The sequence below is a fragment of the Carcharodon carcharias genome, chromosome 31 (genome assembly GCF_017639515.1).
Source record: "Carcharodon carcharias isolate sCarCar2 chromosome 31, sCarCar2.pri, whole genome shotgun sequence".
Classification (NCBI taxonomy): Eukaryota; Metazoa; Chordata; class Chondrichthyes; order Lamniformes; family Lamnidae; genus Carcharodon; species Carcharodon carcharias.
The window spans coordinates 32384580-32406377 of NC_054497.1; the positions used below are offsets into that span (position 1 = coordinate 32384580).

The 21798-nt window shown below is 49.5% G+C and overlaps 1 protein-coding gene across 1 annotated transcript in view; it reads left to right on the forward strand.

Annotated features, from left to right (window-relative positions):
• LOC121271607 (repetitive proline-rich cell wall protein 1-like) overlaps window positions 1–15982 on the forward strand; it is a 96569-nt gene extending 80587 nt beyond the window's left edge. Inside the window, exon 3 of the mRNA XM_041177643.1 lies at window positions 15737–15982. Within this exon, the coding sequence (XP_041033577.1) occupies window positions 15737–15982 (246 nt within the window). The remainder of the gene's footprint in view (window positions 1–15736) is intronic.
• The last annotated feature ends 5816 nt before the right edge of the window (window positions 15983–21798 follow it).

A 21798-nucleotide genomic window follows, 5' to 3' on the forward strand; every position in this document is an offset into this window, starting at 1 on the left:
CAACAACACACTCGTCAACAACACACCAGCCAACAACACACCCATCATCAACGCACCCGTCAACAACACACCCGTCAACAACACACCAGCAAGCAACACACCAGCCAAAAACAAACCCGTCAACAGCACGCCCGTCAATGACAAACCCGTCAACAACACGCCCGTCAACAACACGCCCGTCAACAACACACCCGTCAACAACACACCTGTCAACAACACACCAGCCAACAACACACCCGTCAACAACACGCCCGTCAACAACACACCCGTCAACAACACATCCTTTAACAACACACCCTTTAACAACACACCCTTTAACAACACACCCGTCAACAACACACCCGTCAACAACATGCCCGTCAACAACACACCCGTCAACAACACACCCGTCAACAACACCCCCATCAACAACACACCCGTCAACACACCCGTCAAAAACACACCCATCAACAACACAACCATCAACAACATGCCCGTCAACAACATGCCGGTCAACAACATGCCCGTCAACAACACACCCGTCAACAACACACCAGCCAACAACACGCCCATCAACAACACACTCATCAACAACACACCCGTTAACAACACAGTCGTCAACAACACACTCGTCAACAACACAGCCGTCAACAACACACCCGTCAACAACACTCCAGCCAACAACACGCCCATCAACAACACACTCGTCAACAACACACTCGTCAACAACACACTCGTCAACAACACACTCGTCAACAACACGCCCGTCAACAACACACTCGTCAACAACACGCCCGTCAACAACACACTTGTCAACAACACACTCGTCAACAACACACCTGTCAACAACACACCCGTCAACAACACGCCCGTCACCAACACACTCGTCAACAACACACTCGTCAACAACACAACTGTCAACAACACACTCGTCAACAACACACCAGCCAACAACACACCCGTCAAAAACACACTCGTCAACAACACACCCATCAACACAACTGTCAACAACACACTCGTCAACAACACACCCGTCAACAACACACCCGTCAACAACACGCCCGTCAACAACACGCCCGTCAACAACACGCCCGTCAACAACACACCCGTCAACAACACCCCCGTCAACAATACACCCGTCAACAACACACCAGCCAACAACACACCCTTTAACAACACATGCTTTAACAACACACCCATCAACAACACACCCCTCAACAACACGCACGTCAACAACACACACGTCAACAACATGCACGTCAACAACACACACGTCAACAACACGCCCTTCAACAACACACCCGTCAACAACACGCACGTCAACAACACACATGTCAACAACACAACAGCCAACAACACACCCATCAACAACACACCCGTCATCAAGACACCCATCAACAACAAACCCGTCAACAACACACCCGTCATCAACACACCCATCAACAACACACCTGTCAACAACACACCAGCCAACAACACACCCATCAACAACACACCCGTCATCAAGACACCCATCAACAACAAACCCGTCAACAACACACCCGTCATCAACACACCCATCAACAACACACCTGTCAACAACACACCAGCCAACAACACACCCATCAACAACACGCCCGTCAGCAACACACCCGTCAACAACACACCAGCCAACAACACGCCCGTCAACACACCCGTCAACAACACGCCCATCAACGACAAACCCGTCAACAACACGCCCGTAAATGACAAACCCGTCAACAACACGCCCGTCAACAACACGCCTGTCAACAACACACCCGTCAACAACACACCAGCAAGCAACACACCAGCCAAAAACAAACCCGTCAACAACACACCCGTCAACAACACACCCGTCAACAACACGCCTGTCAACAACACGCCTGTCAACAACACACCCTTCAACAACACACCTGTCAACCACACACCTGTCAACAACACACCCGTCAACAACACGCCCGTCAACAACACACCAGCAAGCAACACACCAGCCAAAAACAAACCCGTCAACAACACACCCGTCAACCACACACCCGTCAACAACACACCCGTCAACAACACACCCGTCAACAACACACCCGTCAACAACACACCTGTCAACAACACGCCCGTCAACAACACACCCGTCAACAACACGCCCGTCAACAACACACCAGCCAACAACACGCCCGTCAACAACACACCAGCCAACAACACACCCTTTAACAACACACACTTTTACAACACACCCGTCAACAACACGCCCGTCAACAACACACTCGTCAACAACACACACGTCAGCCACACACCATCAACAACACACCCGTCAACAACACGCCCGTCAACAACACACCCGTCAACAACACGCCCGTCAACAACACACCCGTCAACAACACGCCCGTCAACAACACACCCGTCAACAACACGCCCGTCAACAACACACCCGTCAACAACACACCCGTCAACAACACAACCGTCAACAACACAACCTTTAACAACACACCCTTTAACAACACGCCCTTTAACCACACACCCATTAAGAACACAACTTTTAACAACACACCCTTTAACAACACACCATTTAACCACACACCCTTTAACAACACACGCTTCAACAACACACCCTTTAAGCACACACCCTTTAACCACACACCCTTTAACCACACACCCTTTGCCAACACAACCTTTAACAACACAACCTTTAACAACACACCCTTTAACAACACACCCTTTAACCACACACCCTTTGCCAACACAACCTTTAACAACACAACCTTTAACAACATGCCCTTTAACCACACACCCTTTAACAACATGCCCTTTAACCACACACCCTTTAACAACGTGCCCTTTAACCACACACCCTTGAGCAACACACCCTTTAACAACACACTCTTTAACAACATGCCCTTTAACAACACACCCTTTATCAACACACCCTTTAAAAACACACCCGTTAACATCACACCCTTTATCAGCACGCCCTTTTTCAGCACGCCCTTTAACCACACACCCTTCAACAACACACCCTTTAACCACACACCCTTTAACAACACACCCTTTAACCACATACCCTTTAACAACACACCAATTAACAACACACCAATTAACAACACACCTTTTAAGAACACATTAGTTGATAACACACCCTTTAACAAAACATTCGTTGGTCACAAATACTTTCCAAGCAATCATACGTACAATCACCCAAGGCTGTCGCTTTTGGTTCTGAAAAGTGCCCAGTCTACCTCGGATTACCTTGGAAGGGCAAGGTATCTCAAAACTGTGAGTACCAGGTGAAGCTTGCTGTTTCACGCTGTTACTATACAGTAGCAACACGAGTGGTATTCACCACTAACAGGATGCTGCCGTCAAGCCAAAAAGACGTTCTGTCTATCACACAAATGAGTAATGTTGGATATGAATTTCAGTGCCAGTATGATGCTGGGTATGTTGGCCATACGTCTCAAAGACTGGAAAAAAACATGTCCCAGCAGCTGTTAGCAACGGGCTGGGTATGGATCACACCCAACCAGCCCGTGCTTGTAAAATTCAAAACACAGTGTCCAACATTAGGTGTGATTCCATGATCTGACCACATTTGCTAAATAATGCTCAATGTGTTGAGAGTTACACTGATGACCAATTTAAGATTGTCAGTCAGGCTTGCTGTGTGGCATATTTGCCTGTACTGGGAGCTGCATACACAGGGCCCTGTTCTTTGCAGACAGAAAGAACATGTACACACATTGCGCCTGTTGCAGCTAAACAAAATAAGTGACAGCCATTCGCTGACTCATTCCTCAGGGCAATGCCTTGACCAATCAGGAAGCTGCAGACTCGCTGACCCCTCGCTGACCCAGGAAGCTGCAGACTCACTGACCCCTCACTGACCCCAGGAAGCTGCAGACTCACTGACCCAGGAAGCTGCAGACTCGCTGACCCCTCGCTGACCCCAGGAAGCTGCAGACTCACTGACCCCTCGCTTACCCCAGGAAGCTGCAGACTCACTGACCCCTCGCTTACCCCAGGAAGCTGCAGACTCACTGACCCCTCGCTTACCCCAGGAAGCTGCAGACTCACTGACCCCTCGCTTACCCAGGAAGCTGCAGACTCACTGACCCAGGAAGCTGCAGACTCACTGACCCCAGGAAGCTGCAGACTCACTGACCCCTCGCTTACCCCAGGAAGCTGCAGACTCACTGACCCCTCGCTTACCCCAGGAAGCTGCAGACTCACTGACCCCTCGCTTACCCCAGGAAGCTGCAGACTCACTGACCCCTCGCTTACCCCAGGAAGCTGCAGACTCACTGACCCCTCGCTTACCCCAGGAAGCTGCAGACTCACTGACCCCAGGAAACTGCAGACTCGCTGACCCAGGAAGCTGCAGACTCACTGACCCCAGGAAGCTGCAGACTCGCTGACCCAGGAAGCTGCAGACTCACTGACCCCTCGCTTACCCCAGGAAGCTGCAGACTCACTGACCCCTCGCTGACCCCAGGAAGCTGCAGACTCACTGACCCCTCGCTTACCCCAGGAAGCTGCAGACTCACTGACCCCTCGCTTACCCCAGGAAGCTGCAGACTCACTGACCCCTCGCTTACCCCAGGAAACTGCAGACTCGCTGACCCAGGAAGCTGCAGACTCACTGACCCCAGGAAGCTGCAGACTCGCTGACCCGGGAAGCTGCAGACTCGCTGACCCCTCGCTTACCCCAGGAAGCTGCAGACTCGCTGACCCCTCGCTGACCCAGGAAGCTGCAGACTCGCTGACCCCTCGCTGACCCCAGGAAGCTGCAGACCCCCACAGAATAAAACAAAGCACAAAAATCCTGCAAAAAATGTCCATGCAGCACAACCAAGCTCCTGACAGCAGAAAACCCATCCCCAGAAATCTCTCTTTATTTTAAATCCTAATAGAGATTCCATCCGGCCCTTGGATGAAGTTTCATCAAAAATGTAAAGTCCGCTTGGCCGATTGGACCGGCCGGCCGCCACCCGGAAGGTTGGACAGACCAGGGAAACATCGCTTCCAATTGGTGCTGTTAATGAGCCCGATTCATTGTGGGCGGCTGGCCTTCCAATTCTGGGCCCGCCCGCTGAGTGACAAACATCATTGCTCACTCAGGCGAGTTCACGCCTGTTCAGGTTGGGCACACGCCCCTCACCGCCCCCCCCCCCCACCGCGGGGTGTTAAATTCTGGCCCATGTCTGTACCAGCCGGATAACAAGCCACCCAGTCTCATCCCATTTTCCAGCACTTGGTCCATAGCCCTGGGGGTTCCAGGGCTTCAGCTGCCCATCCAGTCACCTTTTAAGTGTGTTCAGAAGAGATGTTAAAGCGATGCCCCATCCGGCCACTCCCATTCCATGGCTCCCTGCCAAAGGACAACAGGAGAGGTATTCCCAGTGTCCTGGACAATATTTATCCTTCAACTAACATCAGAATAAAATTACCCGCCCATTGTCACATTCCTGTTTATGGGAGCTTGCTGTGCGGAGCTTGGCTGCTGCATTTCCTACACTACAACAGTGTCCACTTCACTGAGTGTAAAGCGCTTTGGGACCAGTGCAGGTGAAAGGTGCTATGAAAATGCAGGGTACAGTGCAGGTCTGGTCAGGGTGGATCACCAATTCCAGAGCGGATTTGACCCAATTGGCGATGACCTTGGACAGAATCTTTTCATCCACATTCAACAGTGAAATGGGTCGCCAATTTCTAATTTCCTCCCTTTCCCCCTTGTGCTTGTAGATGAGGGTGATAATGCCTTTCCTCGTGGATTCTGACATACTGCCAGCCAGGAGCATACTCTCGTACACTTCTAGCAGGTCTGGGCCGATCCAGTCCCACAGAGCCGAATACAACTCCGCCGGCAAGCCGTCGCTTCCGGGAGTTTTACTCTTCTCGAAGGACTCAAGGGCCTCAGTCAGTTCATCAGGAGTTAGCGGTTTGTCCAGGCTCTCCCGTGTACTGTCGTCTAAGACCTCTGTGATAGAGGACAGGAAGGACTGGGAGTCCGTGCTGTCTGTGGGCTTCACGTCATACAATCCGGCATAAAAGGATTTACTGATTCTCAGAATGTCGGACTGTGATGACTTTACTGAGCCATCTTCTTCCTTCAGGCTGCTGACACAGAGCTCTCTGTGTGTACCTTTTGGAAGAAGAAACGTGAGCACGTCTCATCCTGCTCCACGGAGCGGACTCTGGAACGGAAGATGAACTTGGAGGCCTCCGAGGCAAAGAGCGAGGCTTGCTGGCTCTTCACCTCTTGGAGTTCCTCCTTGACATCGACCCCCATCGACTGCAGCCGGAGCAGATTCTGCATGTTTTTCTAGAGTCAAGACATTTCCCTCTGTTCCTTTCTAGCCAGCCGCTCAATGTTTTGAGCCGGGGCATACATGTTAATTAACTAGAGCGGCGCATTGTTGTACAATAATGTCTGCTACGAGGGGGCGCTCGCCCACCACCTCCTCAACCTCGTACATAGTGACATTGTCTCCCTGCAGCAGAATACCCAGGCCGGAGGAACATAAGTCATTTCCTCCCGACCAAAGTGAGGGCCCTTGGGACCACCATCGTGACCATTGCCTGTAGGAGCTGAGGTGCAGTATCACACACTCCTGCAGGAACAACAGGTCAGCTTTGACCTTGGCAAGGTAATCCAAGGTTGCAATACGTCGCGTAGTAGATTTAACACTACACACGTTGATGGACACAATCTTGATCCCCATTTTAATGCATTTTGTCACTTACCAGTCCTGTTGTCTTTGACAGTTCCAGTCCTTTGATCTGCTCCTGTAAACCCATAGTGTTTGCAAATTGTCTCACTTTTGATGGGCTGAGGAAACAGTCCTGACCCGCCCCGTTGGAAATGTTCCACTCAGGTGACAACGGGGGGTTCGGGCAAGGAGAGAGGTTTGGATTGTTCTTTGCTGGAGAAATCTCTCTGATCCATTCCCTCTCAGGGGTGTTGCTGCTCCCAGCTTCCCGGAGCTGGAGTGCGCTGAGCACTTCACTGCTCCCAGCTTCCCGGAGCTGGGGTGCGCTGAGCACTTCACTGCTCCCAGCTTCCCGGAGCTGGGGTGCTCTGAGCACTTCACTGCTCCTAGATTCCTGGGGCTGGGTTGTGCTGGCCTCTTCAAGTTGAAGTTGGGGTGCTCTGCTCTTTTCATTGTCTCCAATATCCTGATGCTCGTGTGTCTCCTCCTCCAGTTCCCTCGAACGTTTCCGCTCCTTCTGTAGGTGCCGCCCTTGCCCTGCTTCACCTGAAGAGCAGCAGCCCCTGTCATCCATGTCAGATGGGAGTCGCCTCTTGCCACTCGTCTGGGAAGTGGTTTGGTCCCTTCTTGGCCCCTTTTTCTCTTTGTTCTTCTTCACCAGCTGCCACTCCCCTGCTGGTTCCTCCTCCATTGAGTCACTCTGCTGGGGAGTGGGAGGGTCACGGGGCAGTGCAGTTGTTTGGCCGTCTGCTGCCTCAATCTTTCCCTTCATCTTGTTCCCCTCTGAGTCCTTCTTTTCCCATTCTGCTCACTGGAGGCCTTGGCGGGTGGAGGGTTGCAAGTCTCCTTGTCAATATTTACACTTGCTGTTCCAGTACACCTACAACACTGGATACTGCAAAGACTATGGGCCCTGACAATATTCCGGCAATAGTACTGAAGACTTGTGCTCGAGTAATTGCCGCGCCCCTAGCCAAGCTATTCCAGTACAGCTACAACACTGGCATCTACCCGGCTATGTGGAAAATTGCCCGGATTTGTCCTGTACACAAAAAGCAGGAAAAATCCCACCTGGCCAATTACCGCCCCATCAGCTGACTCTGGATCATCAGTAAAGTGATGGAAGGGGTCATCAACAGTGTTACCAAGCAGCACTTGCTTAGCAATAACCTGCTCACTGATGCCCAGTTTGGACTCCGCCAGGGTCACTCAGCTCCTGACCTCATTACAGCCTTGGTTCAAACATGGATAAAAGAGATGAACTCCTGAGGTGAGGTGAGAGTGACTGCCCTTGACATCAAGGCTGCATTTGACCGAGTGTGGCATCAAGAAGCCCTAGCAAAACTGGAGTCAATGGGAATCAGGGGGAAAACTCTCCACTGGTTGGAGTCATACCCAGCACAAAGGAAGATGGTTATGGTTGTTGGAGGTCAGTCATCTTGGGTCCAGGACATCACTGCAAGAGTTCCTCAGGGTAGTGTCCTAGGCCCAACCATCTTCATCAATGACCTTCCTTCCATCATAAGGTCAGAAGTGGGGATGTTCACTGATGATTGCACAATGTTGAGCACCATTCGCGACTCCTCAGATACTGAAGCAGTCCATGTCCAAATGCAGCAAGACCTGGACAATATCCAGGCTTGGGCTGACAAGTAGCAAGTAATATTTGTGCCACACAAGTGCCAGGCAATGACCATCTCCAACAAGAGAGAATCTTTCTCCGCACCCCACCTTGTGCAGCTGGGGTCTGGCTGCACTCACCAGAGGAGATGGCATTACCATCACTGAATCTCCCACTATCAACATCTTGGGAGTTACCATTGACCAGAAACTGAACTGGACTAGCCATATAAATACTGTGGCTCCAAGAGGCTGGGAATCCTGCAGATAGTAACTCACCTCCTGACTCCCCAAAGCCTGTCCACCATCTATAAGGCGCAAATCAGGAGTGTGATGGAATACCCCCCCACTTGCCTGGATGAGTGCAGCTCCCACAACTCAAGAAGGTCAACACCATCCAGGACAAAACAGCCCCGCTTGATTGGCACCACATCCACAAACATTCAGTCCCTCCACCACCGACGCACAGTAGCAGCAGTGTGTGTACCATCGACAAGATACACTGCAGCAACTCACCAAGGCTTCTTAGACAGCCCCTTCCAAACCCATGATCTCTACCACCTAGAAGGATAAGGGCAGTAGGTGGCTCGGGAACTGGTTCTCACCCAGACCCTTGGCAGCACTGGAATTTGAAAGGAATGATGTCAGCACAAGGGAGAGAGCTGATTGATAGGTAGTGGGTAAGTTGTTTTTTTGCCACTTTAAAGCAACATTACAGAAGCTAAAAGTCTCCACATTTGTTTTTTTTAAGAAAAACTAAGTAGTTTTCTACTTGGCTTAAATTTTAAGGAAATAGTCTTTTAATTAAAAACAAACAAAACGTATGGTGAAGGAGCTCAGTCGTGTGTGTTGTACAGCCTGCAGTATGTGGGAAGTCTTAGACACTCCTGGCAGTCTGGATGACCACATCTGCAGGAAGTGCCAGCGGTTTGACCAGCTTGAGTGCCGGGTTTTGGAGCCTGAGCGGCGGCTGGAAGGACAGCAGTGCATCCACAAGGCTGAGTGTTACGTGGATAGCATGTTTTGAGACGTGGTCACCCTGCAGTTTACCAAGTGCAGACAGAGGCGGAATGGGAGACCACCTGTCAGAAGGGAGGCAGGCGGGTAGTCAGGAAAGGCCCAGAGTGCATCTCACTAAAGAACAGTTTCTCTGTGTTGGAAAACGGAGAGAGTGATGGCTCCTCTGGAGAGGGCAAGCCAGAGCCCAGCTGCACAAGGTGGGAGGACAAAGAGAGGAAGAGCAATAGTGATTATAGACTCAATTGTGAGGGGTACGGACAGGCACTTCTCTGGCCGCAGACGTGACTCCAGGATGGTGTGTGCCTCCCAGGGGCCAGGGTCAAGGGTGTCACTGAACGGCTGCAGGGCATTCTGAAGGGGGAGGGCAAACTGTCAGAGATCATGGTTTCCATTGGTCCCAATGACATAGGTAGAAAGAGGGATGAGGTCCCATAACAAGAATTTAGGGAGCTGGGTAGCAGATTGAAAAGCAGGTCCTCAAACGTTGCACCCTCTGGATTACTCCCTGTACCATGTGCTAGTTGATTATAGGAATAGGCTGATGGAGCAGATGAATGAGTGGCTGAAGAGTTGGTGCAGGAGGGAGAGATTTAGATTCCTGGATCACTGGATCCACTTCTAGAGAAGGTGGGTCCTTTACAAGTCCGACGGGTTGCACCTGAACCTGAACAGGACCAACATCCTTGCGATCTTTGCTAGTGCTGTTGATGAGGGTTTAAACGAATTTGGCTGGGGGGTGGGATATAGAATGGAGGTATAGTAGGGGGTGATGTACAGCCAAATATCGAAGAGAAACTAAGTCAGTCTGGAAGGCAGAGCAAATATAGACCTTTTAAGACACAAGGGAATAATGCAAAGCTGGATAGCATCTATTATAACGCAAGAAGTCTTACAAGTAAGACAAATGAATTGAGGGCATTGAATAACACATGGGACTATGATATTGTTGCTTTCACAGAGACATAGTTGAGGGAAGGAAAGGACTAGCAGCTCAATATTTCAGAGTATAGAATCTTCAGGTGTGACGGCTGGGGGGTGGGGGGGGGGTGGGGGGGGGGTGGTGGTGGAGAGAGAGAGGGGGGCGTGTAAAAGAGGAGGTGGCATTGCACTATTGATCAAGGAGTCAATTACTCCAATAAGGAGGGATGATACCTTTTAAAGTTCCTCAGATGAGACCATATGGATAGAACTTAAAAACAAAAAGGGGGAAATCACATTGCTAGGAGTGTACTATAGACCCCCAAACAGTCATGGGGAGATAGAAGAGCAGATATGTAGGCAAATCTCAGAGAAGTGTAAAAATAATAAGGTAAAAATAGGAGGGGATTTCAACTTCCCCATTATTAACTGGGTAGTCTTGGTGTGAAAGGCTCAGAGGGAGCGGAATTCTTAAAGTGCATCCAGCAGAAGAAAGCTTTTTGAGCCAGCACATAGAAAATACTACAAGAGAAGGGGCGGTATTGGATCTAATTTTAGGGAATGAAGCTGGGCAAGTGGTAGAAATATCAGTGAGGGAGCATTTCAGGGATAGTGACCAATAGTAGTTATGGAAAAGGACAAAGATGGACCGGAAATAAAGGTCCTGAATTGGGAGAAGGCCAATTTCAATATGATAAGACAGTGGACTGGGAGCAGCTACTTGTAGGAAAGTTTACATCAGACCAGTGGGAGTCATTCAAAAAGGAAATAGTGAGAGCTCAGGACCAACATGTTCCCATAAAGGTGAAGGGTAGGACTAACAAGTCCAGGGAACCTTGCATATCAAGGGATATGGAACAAAGAACAAAGAACAAAGAAAAGTACAGCACAGGACCAGGCCCTTTGTCCCTCCAAACCTGCGCCGATCATATTGCCTAAAACACTTTGCACTTCCGGGGTCCATATCCCTCTATTCCCATCCTATTCATGTATTTGTCAAGCTGCCTCTTAAACACCACTATCATACCTGCTTTCACCACCTCCTTTGGCAGCGAATTCCAGACACTCACTACCCTCTGCATAAAAAACTTGCCCCGCACATCTCCTCTATAGTTTTCTCCTCTCACCTTAAATCTATGTCTCCTAGTAATTGACTCTTCCACCCTGGGAAAAAGCTTCTGACTATCTACTCTGTCCATGCCACTCATAATTTTGTAAAATTCTATCAAGTCGCCCCTCAATCTCTGTCGCTCTAGTGAGAACAATCCGAGTTTCTCCAACCTCTCCTCATAGCTAATAACCTCCAGACCAGGCAGCATCCTGGTAAACCTCCTCTGCACCCTCTCCAACGCCTCCATATCCTTCTGGTAATGTGGCAACCAGAATTGCACACAATATTCCAAGTGTGGCCGAACCAAGGTTCTATACAGCTGCAGCATGACTTCCCAGCTTTTATACTCAATACCCCTGCCAATGAAGGCAAGCATGTCATATGTCTTCCTGACTACCTTATCCACCTGCGTTGCCACTTTCAGCGACCTGTGGACCTGTACATCCAGATCCCTCTGCCCGTCGATGCACTTAAGGGTTCTGCCATTTACTGTATAATCTCTGCCCGTATTAGACCTTCCAAAATGCATTACCTCGCATTTGTCCGGATTAAACTCCATCTGTCATTTCTCCGCCCAAGTCTCCAACCGACCTATATCCCGTTGTATCCTTTGACAATCCTCTTCACTATCTGCAACTCCTCCAACCTTAGTGTCATCTGCAAACTTACTAATTAGCCCAGTTACATTTTTCTCCAAATCATTTACGTATACTACAAACAGCAAAGGTCCCAGCACTGATCCCTGCGGAATGCCACTAGTCACAGCTCTCCATTCAGAAAAGCACACTTCCATTGCTACCCTCTGTCCTCTATGACCAAGCCAATTCTGTATCCATCCTGCCAGCTTACCTCTGATCCCGTGCGACTTTATCTTCTGTACCAGTCTGCCATGATGGACCTTGTCAAAGACTTTACTGAAATCCATGTAGATAACATCCACTGCCCTTCCTTCATCGATTATCTTTGTCACTTCCTCGAAAAACTCAGTCAAGTTAGTGAGACATGACCTCCCCTTCACAAAACCATGCTGCATCTCACTAATACGCCCATTTGCTTCCAAATGGTAGTAAATCCTGTCACGAAGAATCTTCTCCAATAATTTCCCTCCCACTGACGTGGGAGAGGATTGGATAAGGAAAATAAGGGCTCATGGCACTTACAGAAGGTTGAAAACAACAGAAGTCCTAGAGGAGTATAGAGGGTAGAGTGGGGTACTTTAAAAAGTAATTAGGAGAGTGAAGAGGGGGCATGAAAAAACACAGGCCAGCAAGATAAAGGAAATTCCAAGGCATTTTATAAATATATTAAGAGCAAGAAGATAACCAGGGAAAGAATAGGGACCATCTGTGTGAGGAGCCGGAGGATGTAGGTGAGGTTTTAAATGATTACTTTGCATCTGTATTCACTATAGAGAAGGACGATGTAGGTATAGAAATCAGGGAGGAGGGACTGTGTATACTTGAACAAATTAGCATTGAGAGGGAGGAGGTATTAGCGGATTTAGTGGGCTTAAAAGTGGATAAATCCCTAGATGAAGTGTATCCCTGGCAGCTGTGGGAGGCAAGAAAGGAGATTGCAGGGACGCTGACACTAATTTTCAAATCCTCTCTGGCCACAGGAGAAGTGCCAGAGGACTGGAGGACAGCGAATGTGGCACCATTATTCAAAAAGGATGGTAGGGATAAACCAGGTAATTATAGGCCAGTGAGTCTAACATCAGTGGTAGGGAAACTATTGGAGAAAGTTCTGAGGGACAGAATTAATCCCCACTTGGAGAGGCAGGGATTAATCAGGGATAGTCAGCATGGCTTTGTCAGGGGGAGATCATATCTAACAAATTGGATTGAATTTTTCAAGGAGGTGACTAGGTGTGAAGATGAGGGTAGTGCAGTTGATTTGCTCTACATGGACTTCAGTAAGGCTGTTGACAAGGTCCTGCATGGGAGACTGGTCAAGAAGGTGAGAGCCCATCGGATCCAGGGCAATTTGGCAAATTGGATCCAAAATTGGCTTAGTGGCGGAAGGCAGAGGGTGATGGTCGAAGGCTGTTTTTGCGATTGGAAGCCTGTGTCCAGTGGCGTACCGCAGGGATCAGTGCTGGGACCCTTACTGTTTACAGTGTATATTAATGAGTTAGACATGATTATAGGAGGAATGATCAGTAAGTTTGCAGATGACATGAAAATTGGTGGTGTGGTAAATAGTGAGGAGGAAAGCCTTAGATTACAGGCCAATAGAGATGGGCTGGTAAGATGGGCAGAGCAGTGGCAAATGGAATTTAATCCTGAGAAGTGTAAGGTGTGCATTTTTGGAGGTTGAACACGGAAAAAGAATACACAATGAATGGTAGGACCCTAGGAAGTACAGAGGATCAGAGGGACCTTGGTGTACATGTCCATAGATCCCTGAAGGCAGCAGCACAAGTAGAAAAGGTGGTTAAGAAGGCATATGGGATAATTGCCTTTATTAGCCGAAGCATAGAATATAAGAGCAGGGAGGTTATGTTGGAGCTGTATAAAGCGTTTGTGAGGCCACAGCTGGAGTACTGTGTGCAGTTCTGGTCGCCACATTATAGGAAGGATGTGATTGCACTGGAGAGGGTGCAGAGGAGATTCACCAGGATGTTGCCTGGTCTAGAGGGTTTTATCTATGAAGAGAGACTGGATAGGCTAGTGTTGTTTTCCTTAGAGCAGAGAGGGCTGAGGGGGGACCTGATAGAAGTATTTACAATTATGAGGGGCATAGATAGGGTGGATAGGAAGAAACTTTTCCCCTTAGTGGAGGTGTCAATAACCAGGGGGTATAGATTTAAGGGGCAGGAGGTTTAGAGGGGATTTGAAGAAAATTTTTTTCACCCAGAGGGTGTTTGGAAACTGAAACACACTGCCTGAGGGGGGTGCTGGAGGCAGGAACCCTCACAATGTTTAAGAAGTATTTAGATGAGCACTTGAAACACTGCAGCATACAGGGCTACAGACCAAGTGCTGGGAAATGGGATTAGAATTGATAGGTGCTCGATGGCCAGCATGGACATGATGGGCCGAAGGGCCTGTTTCTGTGCTATATAACTCTATGATTTAATAACAACCACCACGTGGAAGCTCCCCTCCAAGCCACTCACCATCCTGACTTGGAAATATACCACCGTTCCTTCATGTCACTAGGTCAAAATCCTGGAATTCCCTCCCTATCTCCCTATGGATTGCAGCAGACCAAGAAGATTTCATGAATTGCCAGTAGTGTTTATGTATAAATTCATGAATTATACATAAACACCACCAAACACATCTTCCCCTCACACCCCCCTTCCCCCCGTAGGCATTCCATAGGGACCGTTCCCTCCGGGACACCCTGGTCCACTCCTCCATCACCCTCTACATCTCAATCCCCTCCCACGGTACCTTCCCATGCAACCACAGAAGGTGCAACACCTGTCCCTTTACTTCCCCCCTCCTCAACATCCAAGGGCCCAAACACTCCTTTGAAATAAAGCAGCATTTCACTTGCACTTCCCTCAATTTGGTCTACTGCATTCGTTGCTCCCAATGCAGTTTCCTCTATATTGGAGAGACCAAACGCAGACTGGGCGACCGCTTTGCAGAACACCTGCGGTCTGTCCGCAAGCATGACCCAGACCTCCCTGTCGCTTGCCATTTTAACACTCCACCCTGCTCTCTTGCCCACATGTCTGTCCTTGGCTTGTTGCATTGTTCCAGTGAAGCCCAACGCAAACTGGAGGAACAGCACCTCATCTTCCGACTAGGCACTTTACAGCCTTCCGGACTGAATATTGAGTTCAACAATTGTAGACCATGAACTCTTTCCTCCATCCTCACCATGTTTTTATCCCCTTTTTTTACATTCATTTTTATTTTTTATCCACTTATTTTTATTCATTATCTGAGGTTTTATCCCCTTTTTTATCCTATTTTCTGTCCCTTTTTTTCCCACTGACCCCATCCCCTACTGGTCCACCTGTTACTTGTTCTAATTTGTTCTTACACACAATGCTACCCTTGTTCTGCTATTATCACATTCTGCTTTCTTACCTTTATGCCACTATCAGCACCTTTTTTAGCACAAACCACGATCATTAACGTTCCCTTTGTCCTGTAGTTCATGACATCTTTGTCAATCCCTCCTTTGTCTCCACCTGTAACTGGCCGTCTATCCAGCTTCACCTGCCCCATCTCCCTTAAACAGAATAAATTTCATCACGTTTCTACTTCTATTCAGCTCTGAAGAGGGGCCTTTGGACACGAAACTTTAATTCTGTTTCTCTCTGCACAGATGCTGTCAGCAGGAAAGCTCAGCCTGCTGAGTTTTACAAGCATTTTGTTTCAGATTTCCACCATCTGCAGTATTTTGCTTTTAACTTAAGTTCCTGAAGGTGTTTGAGGAGAAGAGAGACCAACCACAGCTGGGAATCATCACGGTGGAGCCACTTTTTACTGTGCCATCGCAATGGGACCGTGTGGTGACTGTGCCCCTCTACAACCCCCATGTCCCTGTCGTCGATATTCTCACCTTCCTTGCCAGGTACGTCGTCAAGGTTGGGAACGGCACCAAGGTCAAGAACACCCTAGGATTTAACCAAAAAAGGCCAGGTCAAGGTGACACTCAAGATGGATGGTAAGGAAGTAATCCTTCACCCTCCCTCCAGCTTTGCTATCGGGGGAAGCCACGCCTACCTTATCTACACTGGGCAGCCCAAAGTTTGTCGCTCATTTGGCAAATCTGCTCATGTGGCAGCCAACTGCAGCGCCATAATCTGCAAGAATTGCACACAGGAAGGGCACCAGACAAAGCACTGTAAACAGGCTAAATGCTGCAACCTGTGTGGCGAGGCAAGTCACCTCTACCATACCTGCCCCAAATGCTGTCTCACATATGCACAGACAGCCAAAGCCAACGACGGGGAAGCAGATGGTGACTGTCACTGCCACCAAGGAGATTTTCAACCCTCCACCCACCGAGACCTCCAGCAGGGACAATGGGACAAAAGAGGACAGAGAGAGAGAGAGAGGAAGAGAGAGGGAGGGAGAGAGAGAGATAGAGACAGAGACAAAGACAGAGGCACAGAGAGAGAGACAGAGACAGAAACAGAGACAGAGACAGAAACAGAGACAAAGACAGAGGCAGAGAGAGACAGGGACAGAGACAAAGACAGAGGCAGAGAGAGACAGGGACAGAGACAGAGACAGAGACAGAGACAGAGGGAGACAAGAGGAAGAGAAACATTGAGGCAGCAGATGGCCAAACAATAGCACTGCCCCCTGACCCTCCCACTCCCCAGCAGCGTGACTCAATGGAGGAGGAACCAGCAGGGGATTGGCAGCTGGTGAAGAAGAACAAAGAGAAAAAGGGGCCAAGAAGAGACCAAACCACTTCCCAGACGAGTGGCAAGAGGCGACTCCCATCTGACATGGATGACAGGAGCTGCTGCTCTTCGGGTGAAGAAGGGCAAGGGCGGCACCTACAGAAGGAGCGGAAACGTTCGAGGGAACTGGAGAAGGAGACACACGAGTATCAGGATATTGGAGACAATTAAAGGAACAGAGCACCCCAACTTCAACTTGAAGAGGCCAGCACACCCCAGCTCCGGGAAGCCGGAAGCAGTGAAGTGCTCAGCGCACCCCAGCTCCGGGAAGCTGGGAGCAGCAACACCCCTGAGAGGGAATGGATCAGAGAGATTTCTCCAGCAGAGAACAATCCAAACCTCGCTCCTTGCACGAACCCCCCGTTGTCACCTGAGTGGAACATTTCCAACGGGGTGGGTCAGGACTGTTTCCTCAGCCCATCAAAAGTGAGACAATTTGCAAACACTATGGGTTTACAGGAGCAGATCAAAGGACTGGAACTGTCAAAGACAACAGGACTGGTAAGTGACAAAATGCATTAAAATGGGGATCAAGATCGTGTCCATCAATGTGTGTAGTGTTAAATCTACTACGCGATGTGTTGCAACCTTGGATTACCTTGCCAAGGTCAAATCTGACCTGTTGTTTCTGCAGGAGCGTGCGATACTGCACCTCAGCTCCTACAGGCAATGGTCACGATGGTGGTCCCAAGGGGCATCACTCTGGTCGGGAGGAAACGACTCATGTTCCTCTGGCCTGGGTATTCTGCTGCAGGGAGACAATGTCACTATGTACGAGGTTGAGGAGGTGGTGGGCGAGCGCCCCCTCGTAACATACATTATTGTACAACAATGCGTCGTTCTAGTTAATTAACATGTATGCCCCGGCTCAAAACAGCGAGCGGCTGGTTGTCCTTCAGCAGCTCCCACTGCTGCTGGCGACTTCCAGGCTGGTCATTCTGGGCGGTGACTTCAGCTGCATCATCGATGGAGCTGGACAATCCGGCAGGGCCGACAGCAGACTGAACACCACGTCCAGATCCCTGATGGAAACAGTAAAGGATGGCAAGCTGCACGATGTCTTCAGCAACCCTGCAGATGGAGCGCAGCACAGAAACACCTGGTTGTGGCCAGAGTGACCCACCCACTCAAGGATAGACTTCCTGTTTGTGTCCCGAGCGTTCAAAGTCAGATCCACCGACATCAAGCCGGTGTTCTTCTCTGACCACTGCCTCCTACTGGCCAACTGTCGCTTACAGGAAGACCAGATGGTGGGCAGGGGGACATGGAAGCTAAACAAGCAACTGCTGACCCCAGAGAACATTGAGGAACTCAAGAGGGATTACAAAGGCTGGTGAACTGTGAAACCCCTCTTTGAGTCCCTGACACACTGGTGGGAAGCGATCAAGGAGAACATTCAGACATTTTTCTTCCTCAAAGGTGTTCAAACGACTCGAAGAAACAGAGGGAAATGTCCCGACTCCAGAAAAACATGCACAACCTGCTCCAGCTGCAATCGATGGGGGTCGATGTCAAGGAGGAACTCCAAGAGGTGAAGAGCCAGCAAGCCTCACTCTTTGCCTCGGAGGCCTCCAAGATCATCTTCCATTCCAGAGTCCGCTCCATGGAGCAGGATGAGACCTGCTCACGTTTCTTCTTCCAAAAGGTACACAGAGAGAGCTCTGTGATCAGCAGCCTGAAGGAAGAAGACGGCTCAGTAAAGTCATCACAGTCCGACATTTTGAGGATCAGCAAATCCTTTTTGCCAGATTGTATGACGTGAAGCCCACAGACAGCACGGACTCCCAGTCCTTCCTGTCCTCTATCACGGAGGTCTTAGACGACAGTACACGGGAGAGCCTGGACAAACCGCTAACTCCTGATGAACTGACTGAGGCCCTTGAGTCCTTCGAGAAGAGTAAAACTCCTGGAAGCGACGGCTTGCCGGCGGAGTTGTATTCGGCTCTGTGGGACTGGATTGGCCCAGACCTGCTAGAAGTGTATGAGAGTATGCTCCTGGCTGGCAGTATGTCAGAATCCATGAGGAAAGGCATTATCACCCTCATCTACAAGCACAAGGGGGAAAGGGAGGAAATTAGAAATTGGCGACCCATTTCACTGTTGAATGTGAACTATAAGATTCTGTCCAAGGTCATTGCCAATCGGGTCAAATCCGCTCTGGAATTGGTGATCCACCCTGACCAGACCTGCACTGTGCCGGGCAGGAAGATCTCTGATAGCCTCGTGCTGCTCAGGGATACGATTGCCTATGTACAGGACAGGGGTGTGGACACCTGCCTCATCAGCCTGGATCAGGAGAAGGCCTTTGACAGAATATCGCACACCTACATGGTGGACGTGCTCTCCAAAATGGGGTTTGGGGAGGGAATTCGCAATTGGATCCAACTGCTCTACACTAACATCAGTAGCGCAGTCTCTATCAATGGGTGGGAATCAGATAGCTTTCCTATTAAATCTGGAGTCAGGCAGGGCTGTCCTCTCTCCCCTGTCCTGTTTGTGTGTTACATAGAACCCTTTGCTGAATCCATCAGGAAGGATCCGGGCATAAGAGGAGTGACGATTCCAGGCAGTGGAGACACTCAGATCAAAGTCTCCCTGTACATGGACGATGTCACCGTCTTCTGCTCGGATCCGCTGTCGGTGCGCAGACTGATCCACATCTGTGACCAGTTCGAACTGGCCTCGGGAGCCAAGGTAAATCGTGGGAAGTGCGAGGCCATGTTCTTTGGGAACTGGGCTGACCGATCCTTTGTCCCCTTCTCTGTCAGGGCTGACGGCCTGAAGGTGCTGGGGATATGGTTCGGAGGGACCAGGGCATGCGTTAGAAACTGGAAGGAGCGAGTGTCTATGGTGAAACGGAAACTGGGCATGTGGGAGCGACGCTCCCTCTCCATTGCGGGTAAGAACCTGGTCATCAGGTGTGAGGCACTCTTGCTGTTGCTGTACGTGGCGCAGGTCTGGCCCATTCCACACTCCTGTGTGGTGGCGATCACCCGAGCCATCTTCCGCTTTATCTGGAGGTTGAAAATGGATCGTGTCTGCAGGGACACAATGTACAAGCCTCTAGATAAAGGGGGAAAAAACGTGCCCAACATCACCCTCATACAATTGTGATAAATGTAATATTCACTGCATACATTCAATGTGAGTCGATCAGGCCGAGGGGTCTATACAATTCCCAGCCCCTCGGTGCACTATTCCTGAAAGGTCTTAGACAGCGACCTTTCCCCATTGCGTCTCTGAGGCAATGGTAATGGAGAAAGACATCATTGGTGAGGTGGGTGGTAGTCGTCAGAATGAGAGTGCATTCCCCTCCCCTTCCCAGAGCTTCCAATCTACATCCCCGTAAGCAGGTCAAAGAGACCTCAGTTTGAAGCTCAATTCAGAAAGCAGTTTAGTGGTATCAAGGAGACAGGGAAACATCGTGTTTAACTGACAGGGCAGAGAAAAGAGAGGGAAGCTGCAGCTACTGAAAATACTGTTGGGGCCAGAGGAATTGTTGTCCCAGGATTGACTCTGAAACATGGAGGTGGTGTAAGTTGTGTAAGAGGAATTGTTGTCCCAGGATTCACTCTGAAACATGGAGGTGGTGTAAGTTACGTTAGAGGAATTGTTGTCCCAGGATTCACTCTGAAACATGGAGGTGGTGTAAGTTGTGTAAGAGGAATTGTTGTCCCAGGATTCACTCTGAAACATGGAGGTGGTGTAAGTTGTGAGAGTGTGATTGTGGGAGTGTGTGAACTCTGGAAATAGGAGTGAGCTGGAGACACACAGACAGAAGCTGGGCTGTGCAGACACACACACATACACACCCTCCCCCTCCTCTGTTTCCTCCTCCCTTCCTAAAAGCCTATCCACTCCCTGGGAGTGTGCTGGGAGAGAAGGAAATGCCAGACTGAAAGGCATAGGAGCAGAACTACTGAATATTACATTTATCACAATTGTATTGAAGCACCTCAGAATGCAACATGATCTATGCAGATACATTGAATACCATTGCACTGTCTGACTGCCTGTAATGAGCATGTTGAAATGTCTGTAATGTCCATTGGTTGTATTGAAGCATCACAGGGTGCGACAACTGGAAAACTGGAATATGATTGCACTTTTTGTGATGGCCATTGTGAAATGTTTTGTTGCTTTCAGATATTTTATGAATAAAGTATATTTTTCCAAAAAAAAACCACTTCCTTCCTGGTCTCCTGAGAGAAAAGTTGGAGATCTTCCAACCAGCACATTACTGCCCATCTGTGTGAAGTAGTGTACCTATATTCCCTAAACTCAATCCGAGGAGACATAGCCTGAAAGTTATCCACATCACCAAGGCCTCAGAGTGTGTGCTCTGGACCATCCACACAGGCTTCAGATCCAATCGCCCATGGTAATCTCTGTAGCATTTAACACGGGAATTCATTACTCAGACATTGTAGCTCTGGACCATCCAGGGAGTCAGTGGATGGGGTTGGGGATTGGGGTGGTTGGCAGGGATTGGGGGGGAGGTGAAGCAGAGCAGGCTCACTTTCGGGGGAGATGCAGGTTGCAGGTTGGGAGGGGCCCAGTCCAAGGCCGCACACCATTGAGCGGCAGGAGGCCGGGAAGAGGTTTCAGGGGGTAGAGGTTAGGATTAAATGCTTAGCTTTACCTTATCTTGCACTCCACCGAGGTCTGAGGTGAAGAAAGTTTCATCAGCACAGTCCTCAAATAAACCCACCCACAAGGTAAGAGAGGAGGGATTGGGGAAGCTGACGTGTCCTTGCTCAGCCAATCATTACTGTTATTCAGAGCAGCAACGGTCCAGCAGGACGCTCTCCAGGCAGGATTGGCTGCGATGGACACTGAGCATCCCGATTGACAGGCTTCTGGGCCAATGAGCTTGGGCCCCTTAGTGGCCTGGACTCCAGTAATTAGAAAATATCTGCAGCCCCTCTCCCAGCTCTGTATATATGTACATAGTTACAGGTAGTGAATAAACACTTACTGTTAAATTATACAAGACTCAGAACTTCTTTGTGAGACTAACCAAAGTGCACACAACATTTTACAACACTCCTGTATCCCATCAGCGTTCTCCT